We start from the raw sequence: 27,050 nt of genomic DNA, 5'->3' as shown, positions 1-27,050 counted from the left end.
AGCTGAAGGAAAAATATTTGTAGCTTTCTGATAAAAAGTCCCACCTGAGCTACCCCTCCCCTCTGATAAATACAGCACAGTCCCCAGCAGTATTTGAAATGGAACGATCTGATGTTGCCATGCAACGGACCCCAAAACAGGTGCACCACTCAGCGTCCAGCTGAAGACGTTAGCTTAGCCGGAAAGTTGTTTAAAACTTTCCCAGGTAGAAAGGACAAACGTTAAAGATACAATATAAAGACTGAACGTACTTTGGTTGCCTCTGTTGCAGCTACACGGGAATTTAAGATGGCTATGACTGACGGAAGTTCTCGCCAAGTGAAATATGTGGATACATGTCCAAACATACCGGTGGTAAATTAACTTTAAAATGCTAGCTAACTTAGCTAACGTTGTGTTAGCTTACTGGGCGTTTTAATTAATGTATTTAACCGTTGTCTTGGCGCTGAATAACTTAATTACATGCGTTTGTTTTCTTTTTACACCAGGCCGGGAAACTTATACCTGTGGGAGACAGGGCAAAATCCTGCTTACAAGAAGAAGCAAGAGTAAGTCCAATTTTTACGTGTTTTTGTGTGTTAGCATTTTGACACTGAAATGTGTTTAGCTGTTAGCTGCTGAGTGTTGCATCCTTATCTACAGACTACATTTACAATAACAGTTTTACGTGTGTTTTTTGGCAAAAAATCGAAAGTGTGAATGTAATTTGACGTGGCAAACAGGTTTGGAAATTTTTGAGGTGTATATTCACTGTCCTATAAATTTTATATATTTTTTTTTTATTTAGGGTGAAGTCAGGTTATTTGGGACAGGTAAAATTGGTCAAATAAGGTTTTACATCTTAGGCTTTTTAAATATTAGCAGCCAGTGGCCAAACATATTGGTTTTTTTTTTCATTTTTATTTATTTTAAAAAATATATTTTTGTATTTATTTATATGAATGTTTGCTGTAGGAGGAGACAGATGCATGCCAACATGAGTATCAAAACAAAAAAATACTTTCTTAAGGTTTTCTGTTTGCTGTGAGACAAAGCATACTGTACAGTTTCAAAAAACCAAATATTTACTGCATATATGACATATATGTGTACCATGCATCATCACACATTTATTCTTTTTTTTTTTTGTGTGGACAAGGCAAAGTCACTGGTAGCAGAACTTGACAGGAAAACCATGTACCGTGTTGATTTTCTCATTTTATATGCCAAATCAACATAAATACTTTGCAGCCCCCTACCCCACCGGTGGTGAGGAGAATTCGCATCAGCAACCAGTCAGAACCAGGAGATATCAGAGTGCACAAAGGGAAGGCAAATGACCCAGATGTTGCAAGCACCCTTGTTCATGGCATCAGCACCAAATCTTCCCTCTCTGTGAGTACCACACATATGCACACACACCTTGTTGTTTGTTCAAGGGGCATAAGGTGAGTTTGTACTACATCAGATTTGGTGGGTTGATATATTTTTAGATCATTGCCAGTGAATCATTTATTACTCTGCTTGGGAACGAGATAAATGTCCTAAAAAATGTATTTCTTACCTAAATTCTAAACCTAAACCTAAATCCTAAACTTCTTCTGTTGCGATAAGATTCCAAGAAGCATGTTAATAGATGCTCAAAACATTGGTACATTTATTTCTATTGCAGCCAACGCACTAGCCGTCATTATTTCCAATCAAAGGCAATGTAGGCAATGTGTTATGCAAGCAATAATGGAAAGGCAAGCCTCTTATACGTGGGAGCAGCCACGTATGAGGGATTTCTAGGAGGTGATAGTCCACGATTTCACAGAGGAATTGTGGTTTCAAACTTCCGGATGATCTGGCCAACTTTTGAAGTTGTGCGATGCGATAACATCTCCTGTCGCGCCCGCTGCATTGTGTCCGAGGGAGCTAGCTCCTGCCGACAAGCGCATAGACATCGCAACATGTGACCTTGAAAAGCAAGAAAATGTTTTTCCGTTGCAGTTTTGCAAGATATGGCTTTTTCAAATCACCTGAAATATCACCTCATGTGAGCATAAATGAGAGTTTTTGAGAAACTGACGTGTTTCCATTAGGTGTATTTTATACATTTTATATAGGTATATTACATATATTTTATATATATAATTTGAGGGTTAATGGAAACCCACCTAATATCCCACTGTTGCTATGGTTTATGGATCAGCAGCATTTTTACTGTAGAGTGAGTGTTTATTTTACTATGTAGTATATGCCAATATAAAATGATGTGTGATCACATTTTTTAAGCATATGAATTGTTGATGACCCACATGCAGAATATGGATTTAAGTTCTTTATTTTTATATGACGTCAACAGAGCAGAAGCTTGCTAAACCCTCCTCAAAAGACCTTGTTCCAGCATAAGTTACAAGAGCTCAGTGAAGCAGTGTACGCCTCCAACAAAAAAGCACCGTTGGGCAGGTCACATAATCAGCGTGTTGGACTTACTTCATGGAATAACGATGAAACCACGTATGGTGTGAAAACAGTTAGAGGTATGTGCATTGTGAAATAAGATAATGACTGACAGTTTTTATTAAGGACAAAAATACTGTAACATGAACATGCAAATATTTTTTACCACAAAAGTCAGCCTTGTATTTATGTTACTAGTCTCCCAAAATGCTCATTTAAGAAAAAAAGTCATATTGTAGGTTTATGAATAATTATAGTGAGAGTAGTAATGTTGAGCCTTTTTTTTTTTGTCCAGGGTTGGATGTGCGTGAGATCATTAACCCTTCCAAAACAGCAGAAGAGCTGGAGAGGGAAGCTCAGGAGGGACACGAGGCTTACATTCGTAGCCACAACGCCTATTTTGTTGGTAAAATGAATTTTTAAAAAAAAATTATATTATGCATATGGTCTGTCACTACCAACAACCTAATTGTTTAATTGTGTTGATTATTGGAAATGTAGTGTCTGCCTTTCACAATAAAATCCACTTGACCTACTCCAGGTGAGCGGATTGACAGGAAGTACGACTGGAGTCATTACAGTAAAGATGGCAGGTTTGGGATCCTCACACCTCATTTTAACGACGGCCGTGATCTTCGCAAAACTCTCCAGTGGCTCGGGGAGACACAGAAGTAAGAGCTGAAATAAGTGGGCACAAGTGTTTTGTTGTTTATTTCCATAACACTGTGTATTAATTCAGTGTATATCCGACTTAAAGGAAGATAAATTGTGTCCGACCTTGTGCTCATATTATTGTGCAACAGGTTTTACAATCCAAAGCCTGTTTGGAAAAGATCTGGGACTAGGGAAAAGCTGGAGTTACAAATTGGCAAAACGAACAGTGTGTAAGTTTTAGATTTCTTCTAAAAAAATTGTGACCTCTAACTACATTATACAAATTCTCTAAATTACTACTCTCATTAAACCCATCTTTTAAGGAGGAAAAATACCTTAAATGTTCCAGCAGATCACTCCTTTGGGATTGTCCTACCACCGGATGAATTTGGTAAAATTATTTTTTTTTTTTAATTCTTTCTTGAGTTACATATTTAAACATCAGCTAATATGGTTTATTTTGGGGAAAAAAGGAAAAGATAACAGGAAATTTTGCCTGCTTCATTCACAGGTGTTGGTGATATAATCCACTCGACAGAGCCGGGCAAGTTCGCGAGAGGCCGAGACAGACAGCGTAGCCTGGTAAACGCAGTGCGACACCACCTCAAGAAGATCAATTTCTGCAACTTCCCCTCCCTGCTTCAGGCGTTTAAACATTATGACAAGGTAGGTTGTTGGTTGCTAGTACTTTCAATATTTCTTTTCAATTGTATTTAATTTATTTATTTATAAGGACAACACACATCAATCAACATTTCTGTTGTGCCAGTGTTGTCAGTTTTCAACTGTATTCTTTGGCAAGATGTTTTAAAAGCTGTGAAATGATAAAATTCGTATTAAAACGGCAGCGGGACACCAAATAGACAGCTACAACAAACAGGAACTCTCAAGACAGAACATAAGCCATGCAAAGAAACAAGAAACAACACAACAGTTCAAAACAATAGCACAACAACATCATGTAGCATTTTAGCACAAAATAGCCATGCATGCAACATGAAGCAACATGTGCAGACAGTTTTCATCTCATCAAATTTAAAGTAACCACAAAAAATACAGCAACACTTTATTTAGTATACAAAATCAACATGGCAAGAACTTGCACACATATTTTTTTCAAAGGAAAAACATTGAAATCTGAGCACAGTCTTTTCTCACAGAGGACATTTTTACTTGCCATGGCAGGAAAATCACAGATGCAATGAATCGCATGAATGAATATTGCTTTCCATTCAGGCCCTGGGAGCCATTATTGAGGTTACTGTTAACACCTGTGACTGTTGGACAAATCAAATGTCATCTGTAAGAAAGGCCAGTCACAGGATTGAGATAAGGCCACGGATGTGACACTAGTGTTGAGACGTGATAATGACACAATGCTACTTTAACTCTCCTGTCTCAGTCTCACATACTGCAGTCACTGAGCCTTCTGATGTATATGTTTGACTCTTTAGGCAGGCAAGGGAATGATTGACAAAGAGGACCTGCTGGCAGTGTGCCGTCAGTTCCAGCTGGACGTGAGCAGGCCGGTTCTGGATGACCTGATGGACTACTGTGACACAGACAAGGATGGACTCATCAACTTCCTGGAGTTTGCAAACTTCCTCAACTGGAAGGACAAGATGCCCATCAACAGTCGAGAGCAATGCATTTTGACGAATGGTCAGTTAAATTCAGTTACTAAGATGCTATCCAGTTAGAGTAAAGTGAAATCAAACTTGTCAGCCTTTAGACCTCAAAAAAATGAGGATTTTGTAACCAAAGCTGGGGGTCTTATCCCAGAAAAAAATGAGGTTTTTTTCGTGCATTCTTGGTGACTTTTAAAGAATGAAAATAACAAAATAAGTGCAATGCAACTACTTTTTATGTTAAATACTTTTACATATAATTCTCAAGCCTCTGGTGCAAACTTGCATGAATTTCTTGCATAAACTAATCTTCATCAGTTTGCATCACATTGCATCAAGTGACCCCTGTGCTCAATGGAAAAATTGACAGCAGTTTTTTACAAAATGTTTTGTTTAAAACTCTCCATAAGAAACAGGAGTTTTCGTCTGAAATTTGAGTATTTCTTTCTCTTTGTACTCTCCATTTCTCTCTCCGTCTCTTACTCACTGAAGACGGCGAGGTGTAAGCATAGTGTATGAGCGAGCAGCTTTCTTCTGTGTTGCATGCATGACAGGTGCTGTGTTGCTGTTTTGGGTGTTGCTGTGTTGCTGTTTTGGGGTAAAGAGAAGACTTATAGTCAAACGGCTTGGATTATACACGGTATACAGTGCCAGAAAAGAGATGTTATACCAAAAAGGAAAAAAGGAAAAAAAAATTCTTCCACAGGGGGAAATTGATTTTATTTGATTTTTAAAATTTTGTACATGTAAAAAAAAATTTTTTTTTTAAATTATTATACAAACAAGCAGCCAACAGAAAAAGGTAATGTCTACATACCATGAAACACGTAAAGCAAAAAACATTTTCAAACACATAATGAAGTGATACATATTTGAAAAGGAGTGAAAAGAAGTGCAGACATATTTTATCACATCACTTCTCCATTCAGTCATTGAATTTTAATAATGAAGACTCATGGCCCTGGGAGGAAAAAAGGGAGTCTCCTGGGAAAATCATGAGGGATGGCAAGTTTCCCTTACAGCTGGCATGCTTTTTTTTAGAGCCACTCTGCCTTATTTTTAAGATTTGAGTTACAAATGCAATTTGGTAAATTATTTTCTTTTGGATTTCAGACATTAAAAGACTTAAAAGTTTTCATATCATGACAGTTAGAGCGTCTTAGTCAGGATTCCATAATTTGGATGATACAGAGGTTACATTTGGAGGCTCATTTTCCAGAACGTTTTCTTTTTGTCTCCTGCAGAGCGACAGACCAGCACGGCTCCGGCCAACATAGAAAAGAAACTTCCATTAGAATCAGAGCAGCTTTCTGCCTCCCAGGCCTTGATTAAGCCTGATGACTTGGAGTCCATTAAGCCAGGCAGCTCACTGAAGACCCTCAGGACCCTAAGGCGACCCAGGGAAGCCCCAGACCACTTCAAGACCACCTCCACCCTCATTGGGTCCGTCAGTGATCCATCCTCATCAAGTAAGTCAGAATTAAGAGATATGTGGTGACGGGTTGAAGAGCATACTCATCATCACGCAGTGCTACGTTTTTATGGTAGAGACAAGAAAATAAAATAAAAAATACTGTTCTGTCACTATTCTACTATTTGCTTGTCTGTTTGAAACCCAACAGATGGATGACAATATAGTGTTTTAGGAGCCAGAATGTGCACAGTGCAGAAAAAGGGGGAGTTCAAGGGTGAAATAACCAAGAACAGCAATATGCAGAAACAGTATTTTATGTCTTTCACTATGTGATTTCAAACAAGTCATGATTGCTTCATTTGAAACATATCTGCATGTAAGCGAGTAAGGGAACTTATTACAACCATTAATTCTTGTAAATGGGAAGTCTTAGTCATAATGGTATTAACTTAATTCTGCTTAAATGTCTTCTGGCATCTCATGCATTATTGTTTTTTTTCTTGTTTAACAGGCCTTCTGAGGACATTTTTACGGATATACAATAGTTTATATACACTCATTTGGCATATTTATATTTCATTCACTGCAATCTCCTAACAATCCTTCCTCGTCATGCCAACCCTCTTTTCGTAGACAGCCGTACATATGGGGTCCCATCTGTGCGCTCCGACCTTCCAGCTCCACGCTTAAAGAGAGTCAGTGACACTAACAACTACGGTGATACATCCACGGCTGCAAATCTTCTGCATCCACCAGTTCACGCCCTCTGGGGTGTTCACGAGGAGCACTTCCTATGTCCTCGCACCAAGAAGGAGGTACGCATTAAGCACAGGATTGGCAGAATAGTGCACGTATATAATCAAATAAATGGACCCACAGGAGAGGCAAAAGTGCTATTCAGGGTTTGTAAGGCCATGAAAAGAAAATATTTCATGGAAATTTTTTTGTAGGCCTGAAAAAGCCAAAAAGTTCTGAAAAATTCAAGCAAAACAGTGTTTGATGCAGTTGTATTAATGTCAGTTATAAACATGTTTAAACACAGGTTTGTCATGTGGCCGTATCAACACACCATAGTTCCTAGGCCACTTAGTCTTCAAGATGTCTTGGTTTTGACTTGTGTTCCAGCTCCATAAAATCCGAATATTCATGTGAGGCAGGAAAAAACTTTAACAAGTTTTAGTTTGTAATGCAAATGTGTAAATGTAACTTTAGTTTAGTCTACTACTATATACCATTCAAAATATACAAAAACTGTTGTAAAACTTGAATATCAAAACCTACATACTGTATGTCATATGTCAACATTTACATTTTCATCAAGTATAAAATATGTGATTAAGTGGCACACTCAATCATTGTAACTCTCGTGCTGCTGCAGTGTGGTTTCAGTGCAGTTTGATAAAAATAAAATTTAAAGACATGAAGGTCACAACTTGACTATGTTTTAGTGACATAGGTTTTTTGTACTGACGCTCTCATCTTTCACTTCAGATTGCAGAGATCTTCAAGAATGTGGGCGTGAATATGTCTGAGGAGACGTTCGAGGAGGTCTGGAAGCTGGCGTCCATGAAGCATCCGGACGGGGAGGTTTGTGTCGATGTTTTCCGTAACGCACTCAAGGAAATAAAAGCTATGTAATACTTGAGGGGTTTTTAGCGGCACAGTGTTTCCTCATCACAGTCAATATCTCCTTCTAAACAAAACCTCTGCTGTGTGGGTGAAAAACATAATATTTTCAAAATGTTTTAGTTAAATGAGAGTGAATTTTTGACGCAGTAAGGAAAAATGGATTTCTGCAGCCCAAAATTTTATTCAGGAGAAAACATTCGTCTGAGGTGCATGGTGGTTCTACAAACAAAGCTTTCACACCACAGTCATGATATAAAAATCTGTTTTTCCTTTAACATTCTCAAAAAAAAGTTAAAAAAAAGCAGATTTTTAAAGATCAACAAAGAAGGCATTCAAATGCAAATCACAATCCTTCTGCATTTTGTTTGCCTTTGCAAGTGGGACACTTATTTTTATACATCTATAGCAATTTAACAATAACTTTGTTTCATAACGTTGTTTATATAAACTCAGCTACCAGAGATCTGCATGAACAAACTCAGCTTTGCTTTCTTTGAATGCATTTTGAATGCATTTTTACATTAATATGACAACTTCTAAGAAACAAGATGTTTAAATTTAAATCTTTTTTGTATCAGTAGTAGAAGAAAAAAGTAATGCCTGCCTGCAGACTTACTCCATGCCACAAAAGTTTAATAATTGTATCCAAAATAGGTGAAAATATAGTCTATTTGTGTTGTTAGGTGACCTTAGTATTTACTGACAATGACATCTGCACACAGTTTTTTCTGAGCTGTCACAAGCTGTATTATTAATATTCTATTCAACTCTCCTAACCTTTGATTTCACACTGTTATGTTATCATGATGGTGGTTATGAATGTGTTGAAACAGTAAATTAGGGTTGCCATCATACCAGAATTGTAAACTTTGATACAATTATATTAGAAAATGTAACTTGATACCTCTTTCGATACCATTGCAAAATGCTAAATATGGTCATTTTAATTTAAGTTTTTTAAATTTTTCTTAAATTTTTAAGTAACAGCCTGCAAACAGTGGTGGTACAGAAAAAGTCACTAGACAAATGCCTCCAGTCACATGTTGTGTGTTGCTGGAGTGAAACAGTCACAGGTTAAGAAAGGTTAATTTTTTTCCTTGTTGTTTCATCTGGGCAGCCTTGGGTTAAAAAAATCCAATTGTAGATCTTTTTTTATTATGTCAAGATTCGGTACTTTTCAATCTATTAAAGGTATAATTAATAGAGATGATTATTTTAAACACATAATAACTAAAGTATTGATACTTTTGATGACCTTATTATAAATGCAGAAAAGGAACCCTCCATAAAACGATGACAAAAATTAAGCCCTTTTTTATTGCTTACACTGAGTTAATGTGTTGCAAGGATCCATTTGACCTATTTTTTGGATTATGTGTTTTTGGATTCACTGGAAACCAGTTAGCAGTTCGTGGAAGAACACCCACCCAAAAGACAGCGACGTGAAAAGACACCCTGTCCTTGTCAAACACTTTTCAATATATGGTCATAACTTTTAGTGATCAACAAGGTGCTCTTATGTGATGACATGCCGGAAAACTCCATCATCGGTAACAGCAACAAACAACCTGATTGATGTCGTACTACATAAAGTGTTAGAAGCAGTTCTTAATGCATCATTGATCGTATTTAACACCAAAACCTCTCAGTTTCATTTTATCTTCCTCAGCAGGAGACACATTAACATGCAGAGATATAAAACACACATGTTGGAAGGACAAAGAAGAGTGTGTTTAATGTTATCATTAATATTTACTGTGAGTAATTCAAGTGAGTCTGGTCTTGATTTTGTAATCGTAATTGTGTTTAAGCAGTCTCAGTCTTGACTGTTTTTTTTTAAGCTGTCTTTGTTCTGGCCGGAATATTCAGACCAGTTTCCTGTCAAAACAAATTTAAAAACTACAAACACACAGAGGAAAATCTCCTGCACGTGACACAAAAAAGCATTAAAAAGCAAGTAAATAGACTCAAGCTAAAAAACAAAAACAAAAATAAGGAGTCCTTTAAATGCCATCAAAGTATTTTTTTTATGCTTGGCTTTGTTTTATCTGCCTGTAAAACAAATTAGGTACACTAAGACATTTGTCTTGCTGTCCAGTTAGTCACTAAACACAATATTAATAACTCCACAAATTCAGAGGGAAACATGTCAGCAAACAAAAGAAATGTTTTCCCTATTACATGTCTGTTTACAAAGAATCAATGTCTCTATTGAAATGAAAAATAGAATTTCATGCACAGTAACGGCTAATTTTTCATGTCAACATTTCATCTTTTGTTGAAAACAACATGTCATCTTTTGTTGGTACACCTAAGCTGCTGTGAAACAGTGTGAAATCTTTAATTGATTGATTTGGACTTAAAATAACAGCCGGTGTGACTGTTTCTGTGTTGGTGACAGACCTGAGTAAACACTGAGAGGAACGTTCTCCGAACCTGTCATTTGTCCTGTCAGAGTACTAGATTTGATTTCAAAGCATGTTTATCTTGTAATTCTATTAATCAACCTTGAAATGGGAAGTCTGACAGAGATAGCACAATTAATTTATGGCGTCTTGGAGCTGAGACACATGCAGACGTTACACGCAGACACACAGACTTTCAAAGAGGTAGGAGGAATTGTTTGCAATCTGTTTCGCTAACCAGATTAATGAAACAGGTTGGCACGCAGCCTCGGCTGATGCACATGTCTGGAGATTACAAACCAGTAAAATAACTAATAAAAAAATCATTAGCTTTTTGTACATTCACCACTTGTTTTTGTTTTCTTGTTAATTTCCATTAAACTGAGTGATGCACAGGCGTGGTAAATTGTTTAATGTGCTCTCACCATATCCATGAGCATATTGACATGTGCTAAGCTAACCGCACTCATTTAATCTCATTACGACTCTGCGAGATGCTCCACTGGAACCAAAAACCCCCCACGCAAACTTCCACAGACCACATATTACTATGCAAGAAAATTAGAATAATCCTCAGCGTGTTTCATTATGCATGAATTAGAGGCCGCTAATGACAGAATCCTCTCTGTTTGTCAGATATGTTGTCAACATTAATAATATTGCAGCAAGCTTAAACAGAATGGGATGACACGCAGCATTCACGAGCCTGTCAGACGTGATGTTTTTGACAAGTGACACGTTTCTGGCAGCAACCGTGGGCTCAGACACAGGCTGCGTTTGAGTTAGTAAATGGGAAGGGAATTTTCTGCTAGAAATTGTCACTCTTGCTTGCAGCGATGCAATACAACTATTTTTACTTGGTGTAAGACTTGTGTTGTGATCGCTTGTCGATTAATAAGTCAAGTACTTGCTTGAATTGTCAACTGCGTCGCCAGCAACCGTGTACCAGAACGCCCCCTCCTGATTAATATGGAAAATGGATTATGTCGTTGCCCACTGCTTGTTATGAAATGCAACTAATACACTGACATTTATATATTTCCCCCCTTAAACATTTAATGTGTCATTTAATGTATCACATGCGGAGGATGGAATACAAAGACTTGGCCTTTTCCTGCTGATGCAGAGTCGGCTGTTGCATCAGCTTGTTGATGTTAAGGTCAGAAACTGTTGGGTGAAATTTTGCAAAGCTAGGGAGCGTGCAGAAAATGTTGAGGTAGAGCATTTGGTCTTATTTTTTTCTCAGTGTCTAACTAATATGATTAAGTTCTTGTGTAAATTACAGGCTCATGAGTACACTTTGGTGCTTTGTTCGAAGCAATTTATTGATACAACACATTAGTTTAACAAACTCAATATACTCAATTCTTGACTTTGGAAGGAGTGGTTTGACAAGAAAGGGTCCATCAAGTTTTTGTTTTGCAACTTTCAGTGTATCTCTTTGTTGTCATGGAGATGTCTCAGTGATCCTTGTGACCTATAGTAAGACAGTGATCCATTTGCAAGCATTTGTTGTCATGGAGCCAAAGTTTCATGCTCTACTGTAGGCCACATGATGACAAATGATGTGATGTGGTTGGAAGATCAGAAAAAAGCTAATACACAGACCCGGAGTGAGGTTGTTATTTATAGAAAAAAACACTTTCAAAGTCCTCCTACAGTGACCTCATCACTCTTCAAATACTGTATATATGTAAAAACACCTGACACAAGGGACTCAGATGGTTCTACAGTGTGTCCAGGACTGTTACCTCCTAGATCACTGGAGGGGGGCTTTAAAAGCATCAGAGGGTCTGAGGAAAATGACCTTCAAATAGTGACGTGGGTTCATTTAGCCCTGAGGTCTTCAAATATCTGCAAAGCTTCAGTAGTATGGCTCTGGATCCTGTTTCATGTAATTCTTATAGACGGTCCTTCAACCTGCTGCTTGCAGATGTCCCGTTTAAAGTAGTCTTTTATGGTGAAGTGAATCCAGCCTTAACTACTCCCCTGTTGTGTCATGATGATTGACAAATGGCCTCACTCAGCCAGTTTCCAGTGCCAGTGCCAAACAGTCGTGACGGTCCAGTCAGGGGAGGCTCCTCTCGTCAGCTCTCGCTGAAATCTGGAAAAAAATGGGCAGACATATATAACAAGAGCTATGACAGTTTACTCTCTAAACAGGAACAGCTCCCCAGCCTGGTGTAAATCATGCACACGCTGTTTCTCGTCTACGGAAAATTAAGAAAAGCATCCTAAATTCTTCAAGTATATTCAAAGTGCTGAAGGAAATTGACTAACACTACTCAAACTAACTACTGCCTCTTGTTTCACCTTGAAAACAACGAGGTGAAGATCCTAAAAATGGCTTCCTTATCCTGCCAAGCGGTCTGTTTACTAGCCTTTGGGATAACATTTGAAGTGTAACAGGCTTTTTCAGAGGGGATTTCAAGACCTGAAACAATAGGAAAGCGAATCTGGCTAACTAGATAGGTGGGCATTAGGTAGAATAGCCACACCGTGCGGTCCAGCATCTAACCGGATTACTGATTGGAAATGGAAAGAGGCTTTGACTGACATGCAGTGGGAGTTGAATTATTTCTCCTTCCTGTTACAGCGGAGAATCATATCAGAGGTTCTTTAGACCCGAATCAGAACAACTGAAGTGATGCAGAATTTCAAATATTGACAAGCACTCAAAGGTGCTTTTCAGAATGAATTCAAAACATTGCTGGCTTCATCGAGCTGTTGAAGTGATGAAACGGGTGACCATTATGTTTATTTTCCCCACGGCTTCATTCAGACATGACAGGACCTTTCAGAAAAGAGCCACTTATAATGCTCGATATTTGGCACGTGGTGCACGAGACGAAGCAGTGGCACTGCTGAAAAAAGAATTTAATACACACGAGGATGAAGAGTTTTTTTGTTCTCACAGATTGAGAGAGTGTTTTCCAATGTCAGATAGTGATGGAGCATGAAGAAAGACGAGACGTTATGACGGGACTTTTGTTTGCTCACACGCTGCATGTGAAGCATTTTGCTAAAATTTCAACTGACATGACTGAATATTTTATATATATATAAGGAAACAGCTGGTGTGATCATTATTGTTCTTGTTCTTGTTCTGATTTTCTCTTACATGGATCTCTTTTGCCCCAGTTGAACTTCACAATGCACTGACTGGCTGTGTGTTAAAATTTAGAAAGTCTGACATTACGTCATGTGAACTAACATAGTGTATAGAGGGCCCCAGAGGTGACATTTTTCTGTAGGCCGACATGAAAGCCTATGGGATTTTTCCATTCGATTTTGGATTACTGCAGAAAATAAGATATGTGGCGAACAAACAATGATACCTACACGTTTTGTTCAGCAAGATAATATTCACAATTGAACATCACTTTTTAGGTTTTTGAAGGCTATATGCAATCGCCAGAAGTAAAATGCTAAACTATAAACAAACTACAGTACGGTCACATAGACCACACATATAGAAGCTTCAAAGTTCACAGGGTATTTACTGACATATTTTATGTCTTAGAACAAAACACTAAAAGTCTCTTAAACCTGTGTTGACCACAGACCTTATTTAAGGCATCTAACAAAAAGACCATGAAACCCATGACTTTGAGACGAAGGAGTCGGAGGCGCTGAAATGCTAACTGATTTCCAGGTTTTAAGGGATTCATTCCTTGCACTCCATTACAGTCAATCATAAGATTGTCTCATGTCTGGATTTTATTTACTGTTCTTCCAATCAGTACTTCTATTAAAGGGACAGTTCAACCCAAACTCAAGAATACAATTTTTTCCTCTTATCTGTAGTGTAATTTAGCAATCTCTATTGTTTTGGTGCGAGTTGTGTTGGACATATTGGCCGAACTACACCCGAAAAACCAAACCACTGTGCAGAAGGAGGCATGCTCGTGCTAGCTCACCTAACACCACTGAGCTAGCTAATGTAACAGCTCAGCCAGGAAGCATTAATTAATTTTTACATGTCATGCTGTCATGAGCATGAGCCTTTAATCCCTGAGTAGATACACACTACCTTCTGCGCAGCGATCCGGTCAAAAGAAAATAGTTCCCATATGAAACTGCTCACAACAAGGTCTGTGGTTATCCTGAGTAATTGGGTCATGACTTGTGGAAGGAGACACTGCTGTTGAGTTTTTCAAATGCATTTTTTTTTTTTTTTGGCATTTTGAACAAAACAAGCAAAGTGCCCTCTAGTTTCATTATATTTGAGAGAAGCCAGACATCTTTTTAATATAGCTTCAGCGCAACTTAAGATATATTAAAACAATCTAGATTTATAAGTAGCACTACAGGTAAGAGAAATAATTTGTACTAAAATGTCGCTTTAATATTACTTAAAACGTATTAGTGGCAGGCCTCCAGTGAAATAAAAATGTCCCTTTCACCGTTTTCCCAAGTGAGGCATTAAATATTAGATGAACTCTCGTCCGCCCACACACGACACTTTGGAACATTTCTCTAAAATTATCCTTTCCACATATAATTTTAAAAAAACAAAATAAAAAATATTTACCTCGCTACCATCAGCTTTGTGGCTCTGTTACCCGCCCAACAAAAACAGACATGCCATATGTTGGAAGGCCTGCAGGTAACTTTGAGCTTTTGCCAACATATAATTAAGTCTCTAAGTAAATATTTGTACCTTTTAATTGTGAAGCAAACAGACATTCTGGCACGTAGCATCTGAGCAAATTAATGATCAAAAATTAGCTTTAAGCAAAAAGAGTCCACACACACTGCAGGAGATATATTTGAACATGTCAAAGCTGAGAGAGGGAAGATTTGATTTTAAATCCATACTTTTGGACGTATGGCATGTCTGTGCAGACAGCAAGCTGAGTACTTACTCATAGACTGCTGTCGCTATTTTCTTCTGCGGGCTGCCATCTTCACTAGAGGCCACTTTGAAGATCTTTGTGCCCTCGGGGTCATCGGGGCCTTCATATGTTGACAGGAGCCAAAACCTCATGACGACGAAGCAGAACTTTCTACCTGCAAAAAAAAAAGATAAACCAGAGGCCATCCAGTGGACAAGTTAGCAGCAGAGATAGTACTGAAAGATTCATACTCTTTAAAGCAACATACTTCACAATACTACCTATGAGCTGGCAGTTATATCTACGATCCCCTGCAGGTGATCCCTCTCATAGCTGCAATCGGAGGTAAAGTGCCTTATTAAAGGACGACTTAAAAGCAAGAGCTGAAGAAACGTCTTGTTTTTAACTTCAGATCAAACAGCAAACTTTTTTCTTCTGTTCAAATGCAAAACAGAAATTTGTGAATGTGACTTTGAGATCCGAATGGATGCACGGAGGATCACATCAGCACAATGTGAAGCAAAATGGATAACAGCTGAAAATGGAAATAAATGATAAACAATTTATTTCTTATTATCATATTATACAGTTTAGGGATTGAAGCTGCCCCTTGAAAGCAGGAGACTGGCAGCATTAATCAGAGACCCTCAGTCGACTGAGATCGCTTTAAGTTGAGAAGTCGTTTTTTCTGTGCAGCGTACTTCTGGGGACGTTTTGGTTCCCAGATTTTGCTGTGGAGGGGGTGCTCTTGACTTTCAAGCTACTCTTTGCAGCTGCGGACATGCTGCAGAGGCACAGAGGGAGGGATGTGGTGAATTTACCGCTCACAGCAAGTTTACCGGCTACATTCTCTGGTTTTGTTGATATTTAGTGTCGGCAAAAAAACGTTGCTGCACATTTGCTTTCCGTCGTTAGTGCCGTTGGCTGGTTATTTTGTGACGTGAATGCTGCTGTCACACTGAACTTCCCACGGACCATAGCTGAAGAAGCAATCTTGGCGGTGCGGTGGTGTAGTAGTTTGCGCTGTCCCCTCACAGCAGGAGGGTCATGGGTCTTCTCTGGGTTCTCCGGCTTCCTCCCACAGTCCAAAGACATGCAGGTCTTTGGTGACTCTAAATTGGCCATAGGTGTGAATGTGAGCATGAGTGGTCGTCTGTCTCTATGTGTCAGCCCTGCGATAGTCTGGTGGTTGCAGCACCTTTAATCTAGACAGCTGCATATGCTCTTTCCTCATTGGGAACAATTTATAAAAAGACGCTGAAAAAAAAATGCTATGTGGACACAGGTCCTGAAGTCTCACACTCTAGCATTAAGAGAGAACGAGATTCCAGCTCCAAAATTGAGATTGCAAGTCCATAACCATGGAAAGTTTTATGGTCTTTTGACTAATAGCATCTATTCTGGGCAGTTCAGTTGTTTGGCCCGGGTTGTGAAAGACCTCACCTGACCAAAATGGTACCCTGATGGACTACATGTTGTGACTCAAGTGTCCTGAAATCACTTTTGTCATTTAGTGTTTTGAACCGGTTCATGTGGCGTATGAAGACTAATGGCACAAAACTCACCGTGTTTATCAAAGACGACAGATACGTCTTCCGGCAGCATGAATATTATATCATCCAGTGTGACAGCGAGCTGCTGTCTCTGGGCATCGGTGAGAGGCTTGCACCTTGTCTTAACATAATCGATCATCTGAAATGAAAAAAGAGATCATCAAAACAAAAAACTGACTGCGGTAATAATCAGCATCCATAAAAAAATCAACTATTTTTGATCATTAGACCCTTGCAATAACTTCAGACCTACATCTTTGGAGGATTTAATATATTATACTGTACTCAGCTGTGCATTGTACATGAAATTGTCAACTTTTAAATGAACCTAAAAGAAAAAAAGTAGGTTTTTCTAGCAGGTCAAACAGTCAGTGGTAAAACATTTTCTTTCATTTGAGTATATCTCAGTTTGTGTGTGTGTGTGTGTGTGTACAATATGTGCATGATTTGTTACCTCATTGGACACGATCCCCACTAACGTGTGGTATCTGCCACTGGACATCATGCTGGAGATGTGGACCAAAGCCTGGGATAGATGAGGAATAACAATGTGATTTATTCACCTGCATCATGGTGAAAAATGTTCGTGCCTCATGTTTTTCCTTCTCTGAATTCAAATGTGTCTGCGGGCTGAAACTAGACATGTTAAGTTTGATTTGTCACATACAAACCAGGCTGGACATTTTTGTCTTTGTCTTAAGCTGGTTAATAATTTAAAAAAAAGGGAAGAAAAAAATCGAATAAATAATGTGAAAACTCTCCAAGTGTCTCACAGTGAGACATCATTTGGTAGATTGTCTTGGAGCTTTCAATCATGCTGCTTAATCTTTATCAGCAGATGGAGTTTGTCATATAAATACAGAAGAAATAATAGAATAATAGAATAATGGAGATGTTACAAATTTGATAAATCCATGGCAACTTTGAAAACTCAATTTGATTTTGATCATGTAATTGAAAGCTCCTAAACAGATCATAAAATAATACTTTACCTGTCAAATGACAGTTTGTAATTGCTAACCACACGTTACCTTGACATTGTGAAGAAAACTTTTCCTTGCATACCCACAGAGAATCCAATAAGGCCAACATTTTTGTTGAATTACAGTCACATGGGACTGCGTTTAACAACAGCAGAGCTACTGTATATCAAAACATCCATTTACAAACTCTCACACAGCTTGTGCTGTATGATTCAAGTCTCACTTTGTGTGCTCAAGCATGCATTTTTGCAAAAATAAAACACTTCACCTAGGCATGCCTTTCGGCCCTGCATGAGACTGAGCTGACATGTTTTTTATTGCAACATTTTAGAGAAAATGCTTGTTTGGGGAGTGGTGAGCATTCAAGTGTAATAATGGGACTTGAATTACACTGCACAAGTTATGTGAGAATTTGTATACATTTTGTAGAGTTTGCTGTTGTTAAACGAGGTCACCCTTTACATTCATTCATGAAGAATGTTTGACTTTTTTGGATTCTTTGCCCACGAAGCTTTCTCAACAAATTCAAAGGGCCCCGTGCTCTTGAGAAAACATCAGATACGTTTCATTTATATCAGAAGAATCACATGAGGTTTTTCAAATCAAACTGTGGAGATAAATAAGGCCTTCTATCCTCCACATGAGGAGAAAAGTTACCCAGCTGTTAACTCCTGCTGCAGCAGCAGTTGGTAGAAACCTGTTGGTGCTTCTGTCTTTAGTTACCTGCTTCACTCCTCTCTCAAACTCCGCTGAGGTCAGGTCTAACTCAAAGTACAGATTGATGAGATACGTGACGACTTTGCACCGGATCCATGTGATCGGGTCCGGGATGCCGATCACTGAGACAGCGGGCTGACCGCCGGAGCTCCCCGGCGGCCCGTCGGCTCCGGGCTGCGAGCTGAACTCTCGGTGTTTCTGACCGACGAACACGCACCTCCTCCTGCACACTCCCCGGCCTCCTGCTCCGGACACCCCGGTGACAGGACGCACACACACTGCCGCATACCGCCGGTGCGCGGCCGGCTGTTTGCTGCAGGTCGTGCCCCTCTTCCAGGCGCACACCCCGGGTGTGAGCACCGCGAGGCCGCCGAGCTCCCGGCATGCAGTGAGGCTGGTGATCCGCTGCATCTCAGCGAGCGGGGCGCAGCGTTACCGGCGGTGTTTGGACCACGGGGCACGGGTTAACGCAGCCTCCATTGTCACCGTTGCCTTTGGTAACCTTATGCAACTCACCCCATGCTGTACCCATAATGCTTATCGTGGACACGACGTAAACACACATGACTGCTGCATTCAGGTACTGTTGGAAATGTAGAAACAGATGCAGCACTTTTATTACAGTGTTTTAGTTTCACTTTTCAGGACGATAGTTATGCTTCTACTTTACTTTAATGCTGCTGTTTTATCAAAATAGGCTATCTTTGATATTTGCGTCATTTCTTGTAAATATATCGTACTTAAACGCATTTTAATCACATTAAGGTTTACCACCAAGTAGTTTCTCACTTACAAGGTATTTGCTTTGGTTTGTGTCCATAAATTAAACATTAAGAAAAGTAAACATCTTAAGAGAAATAAAAAATAAGGCTGCAACACTCAAGAACATAAATATAAAACAGAAGTTACAATTAAAATCTGACAAAGATTCTTTAAAAAAAATACTATAACAAATCAAATATGTACATTATAGAGAGAGCAGCACAGTTTTATGCAGGATGTGCAAAAGTTCCAACTTGGGTTGCAAATTCAAAGCAATTCCTTAATTGTAAAATGAATTGCTTAATTGATTATTTAAAAACAACAACTTTGCTTATATGAAACTAACAAATGCATTTTTTTCTTCAATTAAAGCTCACAGCATCATAGACTTTCACAGCGTTACATAGCTGATCGACTGATTAAATTTTACATGTTTGCATACATTTTTTGTGACCGATTAATCAGTTGTTGATTAATCATTATCATCCTGAACTCCAACAGTGACTAACAAGTAGCTGCTTATTGTCATGCCTGCAAACCATTTTTTCTTCAGGATGGTATAAAAGCCCAATTTTTAAATGGGTTGATGAGAAATTAGGGCATGGGAGGAAGTAGAAGTATTGAGGTCAAAGGTTACTTGCACATTTGGCATTTGACAGTAGCCCTACATGTCAACACAATCAGATTTTGTTTTGGGAGGTTGTCAGAAAAAATATATATAAAATTAATACTTTAAAAAAAATCTGGCCTTTCTTTTGTTTGTTTTCGTTTTTTCTCTTCTTTTTTCATATTTGCAGGTAATTTTATTGGAATTTTTTAAAATTCCTTTTATCTGACTTTTGGGCGATGTCTGGTTTAGCTGCTTATTGGCCATGTTTTGGTTTTTTTTTTAGGATTTTCTTTTAGACTTGCTGACTTAAAACTTCATGTGCTGTCTTCTAATCATTCTGCTGCCACATAGATCTGAAGAGAAATCAAACAAAAGGTTTCAAAGGAAAATTTCTGACTGTTTCTCTCTTTATCATTGAGAAAGTCTAACGTACAAGGAGCACTTAAAGGCAGCAAAGTGGCTTTACTGACAGGATCCAGCAGAGGGAGATAAATATCCATTTATCTGTCTCATGTGGAGTGTGTGTGCGTGCGTGCGCGCGCGTGTGTGTGTCTGTCTGTGTGTCTTTCATTGGCTTTTTAGATGCTCTCTTTTATTGTGTTAATAATACATGCACGCACAGACACACTTAAAGTTTGTTTTCTAGTTTCCTCATACTTTGTAATACACACACACACACACACACACACACACACAGAGCCAGTTGTTCCTACGGGCCAGCGGTTTCCGCCTAGTCTTTGTTTTCTGCGCAGGTGCCCAAAATGATTGTGCGAAAATGTGAAATTTGATCAGCAGACCAAAACATCATTAAGTCCCCGCTGTTCTCGGTGATTACAGGTCAGCGCTGTTTCCCCGTCGCGCTCTCTCTCTCTCCCTCCTCAGCGCGCGCTCGCACGCACGCGGCAGACACCTGCGCGCGGCCCCGCCCACCTGAAGTTCTCCCAACTAATTTTATTTATCAATAATTAGCAGCGCAGCACTTGGTTATTTGAAATTGCGCTCAGACACGGAAACCTTTCCGGGATGTATCATAGTAATTATGTGTGTCAGTTGAGAATGCTTTTTACATCTGCGAGTCGAATGGAGCAGAATATTAACGACTTGCACACTAGATGAGATTAATTGTTGGAGAATCTGCAGATAAACACGCGAGTGAAGAAGAGTTAGAGTCCAGGCTGCTGTTTAATACATGATAATCAAGATGTTTAAGGACAGAAAAAGGAGGAGGAAGGAGAGAATAAACGGAGGTAAGGTAGGAGGAAGAAAAAGAAAGATGGAGTAAGACAAAGACATGAAGAAAAGAAACAAGGGAAGAAAAAATACATGTGAAAACTAACTAATGTGAGATGCTCGGACACGTTTGTTTTCCTATGTGAGTAATTAACGTGATGTTAGTCATTAAATGAAATTGTCACATATAAGTAAAAAGAGACATATGTGCATTTTTATAGATTTCTGCAACTGAGAACAGAGAGAAACTAGTCCACAAGATCAAGTTTGAACCTGGAGTCAAATATACCAGTTAAATTGCCTTTGAAACCAGTAAAACCAGCCAGCTAGGTCACTTCCTGCCAGCAGGGCTGCAGCTGCAAGGCACTGGGGTCATGTCCTCTGTATTGCTTATGGGAATTTTGACATTTTACCAACATGCGGAAGAGTTTGCTTTCTACTTGCTAAAGTAGAGTTTATGGGGCTAAATCTGTTATTCATTTGTGGTAAAATCTTTAAATATGACTCTATTTAGGCAAAACACTTTAACTAAAATGTATGTTTTAGTGTTTTATATTTCTGCCAGTCTGGAAAATTATTTAAAGCGTCAGTTAGGTCATTAATTACAAATAAAAGTAACAGAAAATATACCTGAACACATATTTCAATAAATGACATGAAAAAAATGTTTAAAAATTCACAGATTTTTTTGGAAGGTGGCATTGGGAGGGAAATGGATTCATGACTATTTTGTGTTGACATGCAGTTGTATTGCTCCACTTTCTCCGCTGAATTGCTTACTGTAATGTCCAAGCTACGGGCTGTGAGGGTTCACCTGCCTCCTGCTGACATCGTCATATTCATAGACACGATTCGGTGTCACTGAGATGGTGTGTGAGCTGTTGCAGTCTTCACGGAGCTCTTTCCTCTGTTGTGCCACTGAAAGGCACTGTTGTCCACAGCTGAACTCCCGAGTACGTGATGAAGTCGTAGTGTTGCACAAACCTCCAGAGTGATAAAAGGCAGGTCACTGGTGGAGCGGAGGTTAAATATGAAGCTCGGTTCATCACTAATGATGAGACGGCTTCATCAATGAGACATGATTCTCTGGAATATATGAAGTTATACTTTCTGGATAAAATCACATCTTTAAAAAACACTTGAAGCAGGATTTGGATGTATGGAAATTAATATTTATATGACATTTTGGCATCTGTTTTCATGTGGGAATTGTGATAAAACTAAGCTACAAGCTACAAACTGAACCTGAGGGGTACCGGGACAATTAACAGGATAAGACAGCACAAACTCGTTTCAGCTCCACAAAATGTATCAAAAATGACTATATTTACTAAAGAGTTCACAGTGTTGACTTGCACTTATTTTAAGTGAGAAATTTCTGTACTAAATTACGGTTGTGTGACACTACACCTGTCTGTGATGACGCAAGTGTCCCAAAATCTCAATTTACTGCTTACTATAAAGTAAACGTCTATCATGTAGTGAACTAGCAATTTTGGATGCAAAGTATTTTTGCCCTATAATCTTTTATGTACATTTTGTAGGAGGCTCTCTCCAAAAATGTAATCAGGAAAGGAAAAACAACAGACATGCAACCTGTGTAACTGGGTCAAAAGCAGACAATCATTTCCTTTTTTTTAGGGCTAGAAGCCACAAAAGAAACATGAGAAACATTGTGGTAACATGTCTAACATACATGATATAAAACTGATTTCTGTATTTTAAGTCTTTTTCCCCACGACTTGCTTGTTCTGATTCCAACTCTCCATTTCTTTAAAAATGCTCCTCAGTGAAGCGATAATGGCCTCAAAAGAGCAGATTTTTAGTTTTTGTTTTTCTTCATTATCAGGTTTATAAAATAACTTGCTCAACTTTCCGCTGGAAAGGATGGCATGTTAAATCTGAAAATATGTTGTTTTTGTAAATTTGAATTTAATCTGGGCTACAGGTATTGGATTTTGTGTCTGCTGGCAGGGAGCCACACACAATAGCAGGCACAGGTGTTGACCAAAAAAAAGGAAAGAGAGAAAAGGGAAAGGCAGAAAGTGATTTGAATTATCATTGTAGAATGCATTTGGCATCTCTGCAATGGGAAGAGCTTTAAATAGAGCCACAAAGTTTTATGTAAAATTGATGCATGGATATTTCCAAAATTTATGTTTCTCCATTTCTTTTTTTTTTCTTTTTTTCTCTGCTGAAGCTTTTACAAACTCTCCATTTCAAAATGCTTGTTGATGGAGAGTACAGATATCTCTGACTTGAGCATGGGGTAATGAGAGAAATTAGCACAAATGCTCTAAGTAATAGTTCCTGATTTTTTTCACTCACAAATTATTTTTCAACTTGTTTTTGGATCTATGCATAAATTAAAAAATCTGCTGAAATTTATTATTCATCTGAGATGTGATTAATATGCAAAATTATGCAAATTAAGATGCAATTAGGCTCCAATTCTCTAGTGGAATTTTCCATTATAATTTAATACAAAGTAACAGAGTAATTGGTGTCACGTGTAATTACGGTTACTCAAGTGCACTTTCAGGCATGCAAATGATTTGCTATATGTTGGTTATCCTATGCAAATGTACCATGTGGTGTTTTAACAAGTTGAGGAAAACACAATGGGTGCGTGGTTACCCAGTGGGGTTGGAACAAGGTAAAGACACCGGGGTGTTTTTTTTTTTTTAATGAGAGGAGTTGGAAAACTTTCAGCGCTCAGATTATCACCAGTTAACACTTCCAGTCACTTTTGAGTTTTTGTGGTGAGGTGCAGACTTTCATCCGTCACCAATCAATTAAAGAGAGAGAACTGTTTTGGAAATGACTCGCATTTGAGGGAAAACGAGGCAGCTTCCAACACGAAACTGTTGCTTCAGTTGACACAATTCACAGGAAGTAGCAGACCACCTCCACCTCCACCCCTCCTCGATTCACTCGGAGCTTTCTGTGTCTTCATTACAAGCGTGCCCCGTTTGATCAATGACACTGCAAATGTCACAAGCAATCACAAAACATTATGTGCGGGGGACAATTACGCTTCAGCCCGGCGTGACAAACTTTGCATTCTGCGGCCGGGCGGAGAGAAGAAAAGCGATTATGTAATTGATATCTATTTAGATAGAATGAAAGTCCTGTAAACGCTCGGAGGGAAAAATGTCTCGCAGAGCAATTCCTTCTTGGGAGGCAAATTGATTTTAAATTGTTACATGGCTGGTTACATGTCCTGACATCTTGCTTTGCTCTCCGACACACACACTCAAACACACATACACACACACTCCCTGGCATTAAAAACATACACACAGATACACTCAGTTGTACACACACACACACACACACACACACTCGTGCAGACACACACCCTCTGCTATCTGTCTTGTTCATGATCAACGCTCTGAACAAAGACATCCTCCCTCCCTCCCTCCTCGTGCTCCCCCCTCACCCATCTTCTCTCTCTCTCTCCGCCTCCACTCTGTGTGCCTGCCTGCTTGCACAACTCTCTCAAAGAACATAATCCCTCAACAAAATGGAAACACAAAGGAAACTTGAGCTCAATCCTATAAACGCGCGGACACAGCAGACAATGCCTCCTCCCACCCGTTTCCCCCCTATCCCCGTCCCCCTGCCTCCCCAACAGCCATAAATGCCCCGTGGCACAGATCAGGCTTTATCAACCCTCCCTTCCTCCTCCTCCTCCTCCTACATCCATCCATCCCTCCTTCCCTCCCCGATTAGTAACCCACCGCCACCACCTCTACCCCGCCCGTCTCGCTCCTGCCGCCAGCGTCTCCCATACCTCCACACGGACCGTTGTCACGCAGCAGGAAGGTGGAAGGGCCGTTTGATGTTTTGGCTTCTGTCTGCTGACTTTTTTTTCAGTTCTTAGTTGTGTTTGATTTGAGACGTGCGGTGAGCAGATGCAGAGGTGAAGTACAGGTAGATGTTCGTCAGTGAGAATCAAGTAGAGCAGCAGTTTGAATACCTGCAATTTGATAATGGAGTGTCTGAATAGTGCCCAAAATGCTCACTTTGCATTTGCTTTTTCTTAAAAGCACTCATCGGTGCATCAATTGTTTGTTGATCCAACACTTCTTTTTCTTTATATGTTTTTACGTTGATGACATTCAAGTGTTTGTAGATGTTGGACAGCCATGATGATAACCAACAAATCTGCTTAGTCCAAGAACAAAGTTTGTTATTTGTCCTTGCCACGGATGTATAAAGAGAGAGCTGGATATAGTGTTGGAGTTGAGGTCCACTCATTTCTATAACAGTTGCTCAGTGGCACATAAAACCAGAAAAGTTCAACCCTTGTATATAAAATGACTCAGATGATCGGCACTGCCTCTGCACTGTGTGGTTCATAGAGCCGGTGCACTAGAGACTTCTGCAGGTTTATTCAATCAGAGAGAAAGTCGTGTCGCTCTTCTAGACTTTCAAAATGTTACTGGACTAAATGCATGAAATTCTTAAAGTGTCAAAAAGTTTACCAACTGATTTAAAGATGTTTCTTTCGCCATGTAAATCAATAGGAAAAAGCTTTTTTGGTCCGGAGGGCATCATGTAATGAATGTGATTCCACTGTTCAGCCACTATGAAAACTGGCTTCAGAGCCAAGCCTCATCCTGGAGGCCGGTTCAGTGCCCCACAGACTGACACATAGAAGAGTTTTCTGATGCGACACCCTTTTAAGGCGGACATCATTATCTTCCAGCACCTTCCAAAACTGTTACCAATCAATTTTGAAAGATAAATCTGTTGACAGAGGGTTGTTATACACACATCGCGTAGGTGCAAGACTATCAAAAAACAACGTACATAAGGAAAAAAACAACACCTGCACACTTACTCATTACCACACAAGTTTATCTAAGAAAATGTTTCGATCCTTTTTGGATCTTCGTCAGGTCAAAATGTTTGAAAAGATGAAACCACATCTATATTTATACATAATGCACACCAATAGGCTGACGAGTTCTGTGGTGGCAGGTGTGGTTAACCATTTGAACCAATAAGGGTGGTAAAACAACTGAAAATCAACAATTAATTAAATTACATAGAAAGTACATCGAGAAAGATTATGTTTTGGCTTAAAATACCTACATTTGGTGGCACAAAAGCCGCTGGAAAAGCAGGGCTGGGTTTATGAAAAACACCCAGGTCAAATGGCCCAAACATCACAGGTAAAAAGCTGCAATGTGTCAGTGAAAAACACCCAGGTTTCATGCTAATACTGCTGAGAAATGTCATGATTTGCAGCATTGTGCTGTTAAAAATGCCTAGGTTCTGTGGCTCAAACGCTTGGAGGAAAAGGTCAGATGTATTGATTAAAAACACACAGATTAGGTACCAAAAACACAGGTGGTAGTGGCACGCAGAGTTGCCAAAAAGCAACTGGTTCTGTTGGTTGTTGGTGTCAAACAGTGGTCTACAGCTTTGTGACACACCTTCTCACATATTCTTGTACTTCACCTCTTGATGACAAAGTCAGCTCATATACTGCGTCACTTCAGACAGGCTGATAATATACATGTACGGAGCATTCAAATGTAATCTACCCGTGCTTTGCAGAAACTTGCATTGCCAACATTTTCTCCTGGTGACTGGGCTGTCGAAACATTTGTCGTTTTGCTGACACAACTGATGCTGTTGTTATTCTTAGGAGGACAGTCTCATGATAAACCACTTCTTGTTTTGTTTATCCCAAACAAAGGTTGCAGTAAACACAAACACATCACTTCCTGTGTGACAGTTTACCCAGGAGCTTGAGTTTTTCCACACAACGTAAACATCAAATCTGTCGTGAGCTTGCCTGAAAGTTTGCTCGCTATTGTCCCACATTGGTCAGTGACAGAACAAACAATTATCTGTATGAAGATGTCTATTTGTAGCTTTAAAATCAAACATCCCTCAGTTTAATCAGACTTCACAACATGCAGTCACTGTGTGCCCAAAATCTGAAATTACATTGAAGCATGCAGGAAAGATTCTGAAGAAACTGAAGATGGCTTGTGGCTTTGCTAATGTAGGTCAGTGTCAGTTTCCACCTTTGACTTAACTGTTTTGCTCCCATTTCTTATTAGAGCTCATCCAGACCAGCGCCTGAGCACCAGCTGACGCCCGCCGTTCTCCCCCCCTGAGAGTGATCCCAGCATGGAGCCGCAGCGGCGCCGGAGAGGGAGCCCCCTGGAGGTGAACGTGAG

At 39.3% G+C, this 27,050-nt stretch overlaps 2 protein-coding genes across 3 annotated transcripts; one reads left to right on the top strand and one right to left on the bottom strand.

Moving 5' to 3' along the window:
- The first annotated feature begins 112 nt into the window (after nucleotides 1–112).
- On the top strand, nucleotides 113–27,050 carry efhb (EF-hand domain family, member B). Of its 2 annotated transcripts, XM_088084636.1 has the most exons (14): nucleotides 113–354; nucleotides 489–548; nucleotides 1,231–1,374; nucleotides 2,327–2,504; nucleotides 2,720–2,830; nucleotides 2,966–3,095; nucleotides 3,228–3,308; nucleotides 3,402–3,469; nucleotides 3,590–3,744; nucleotides 4,533–4,740; nucleotides 5,951–6,175; nucleotides 6,754–6,935; nucleotides 7,612–7,707; nucleotides 26,931–27,050. In XM_088084636.1, exons 1-14 carry the CDS (start codon nucleotides 289–291, stop codon nucleotides 26,985–26,987), a joined length of 1,761 nt encoding a protein of 586 aa, XP_087940762.1. In that variant the 5' UTR covers nucleotides 113–288; the 3' UTR covers nucleotides 26,988–27,050. The 2 variants fall into 2 exon arrangements, with proteins under 2 accessions (XP_087940762.1, XP_042346837.2); XM_042490903.2 differs by lacking the exon at nucleotides 26,931–27,050 and having other exon boundaries at nucleotides 7,612–10,178.
- Nucleotides 11,462–18,782, bottom strand: LOC121946139 (m-AAA protease-interacting protein 1, mitochondrial). The gene is made up of 5 exons (XM_042490585.2): nucleotides 18,252–18,782; nucleotides 17,000–17,071; nucleotides 16,558–16,684; nucleotides 15,023–15,167; nucleotides 11,462–12,258 (listed from the first exon to the last, which is right to left on the bottom strand). Exons 1-5 carry the CDS (start codon nucleotides 18,654–18,656, stop codon nucleotides 12,174–12,176), a joined length of 834 nt encoding a protein of 277 aa, XP_042346519.2. The 5' UTR covers nucleotides 18,657–18,782; the 3' UTR covers nucleotides 11,462–12,173.

The sequence above is a fragment of the Plectropomus leopardus genome, chromosome 11 (assembly GCF_026936395.1).
Source record: "Plectropomus leopardus strain MGB_pleo_1.0 chromosome 11, ASM2693639v1, whole genome shotgun sequence".
In the NCBI taxonomy this organism is placed as follows: Eukaryota; Metazoa; Chordata; class Actinopteri; order Perciformes; family Serranidae; genus Plectropomus; species Plectropomus leopardus.
The sequence above is the reverse complement of the archived record's forward strand: the minus strand, read 5'-3'. Positions and strand labels throughout refer to the sequence as shown.

Bases quoted from the DNA above. Each gene is read 5' to 3' on its own strand.
- LOC121946139 (XM_042490585.2), bottom strand. From the start codon at position 18,656: ATGCAGCGGATCACCAGCCTCACTGCATGCCGGGAGCTCGGCGGCCTC. The intron at 17,072-18,251 runs GTAACTAAAGAC...CATCTATCCCAG, and splicing joins TTGAGAGAGGAGTGAAGCAG to GCTTTGGTCCACATCTCCAG. The intron at 16,685-16,999 runs GTAACAAATCAT...TTTTCATTTCAG, and splicing joins TGGGGATCGTGTCCAATGAG to ATGATCGATTATGTTAAGAC.
- efhb (XM_088084636.1), top strand. From the start codon at position 289: ATGGCTATGACTGACGGAAGTTCTCGCCAAGTGAAATATGTGGATACA. The intron at 355-488 runs GTAAATTAACTT...TTTTTACACCAG, and splicing joins CATGTCCAAACATACCGGTG to GCCGGGAAACTTATACCTGT. The intron at 3,309-3,401 runs GTAAGTTTTAGA...CCATCTTTTAAG, and splicing joins ATTGGCAAAACGAACAGTGT to GAGGAAAAATACCTTAAATG.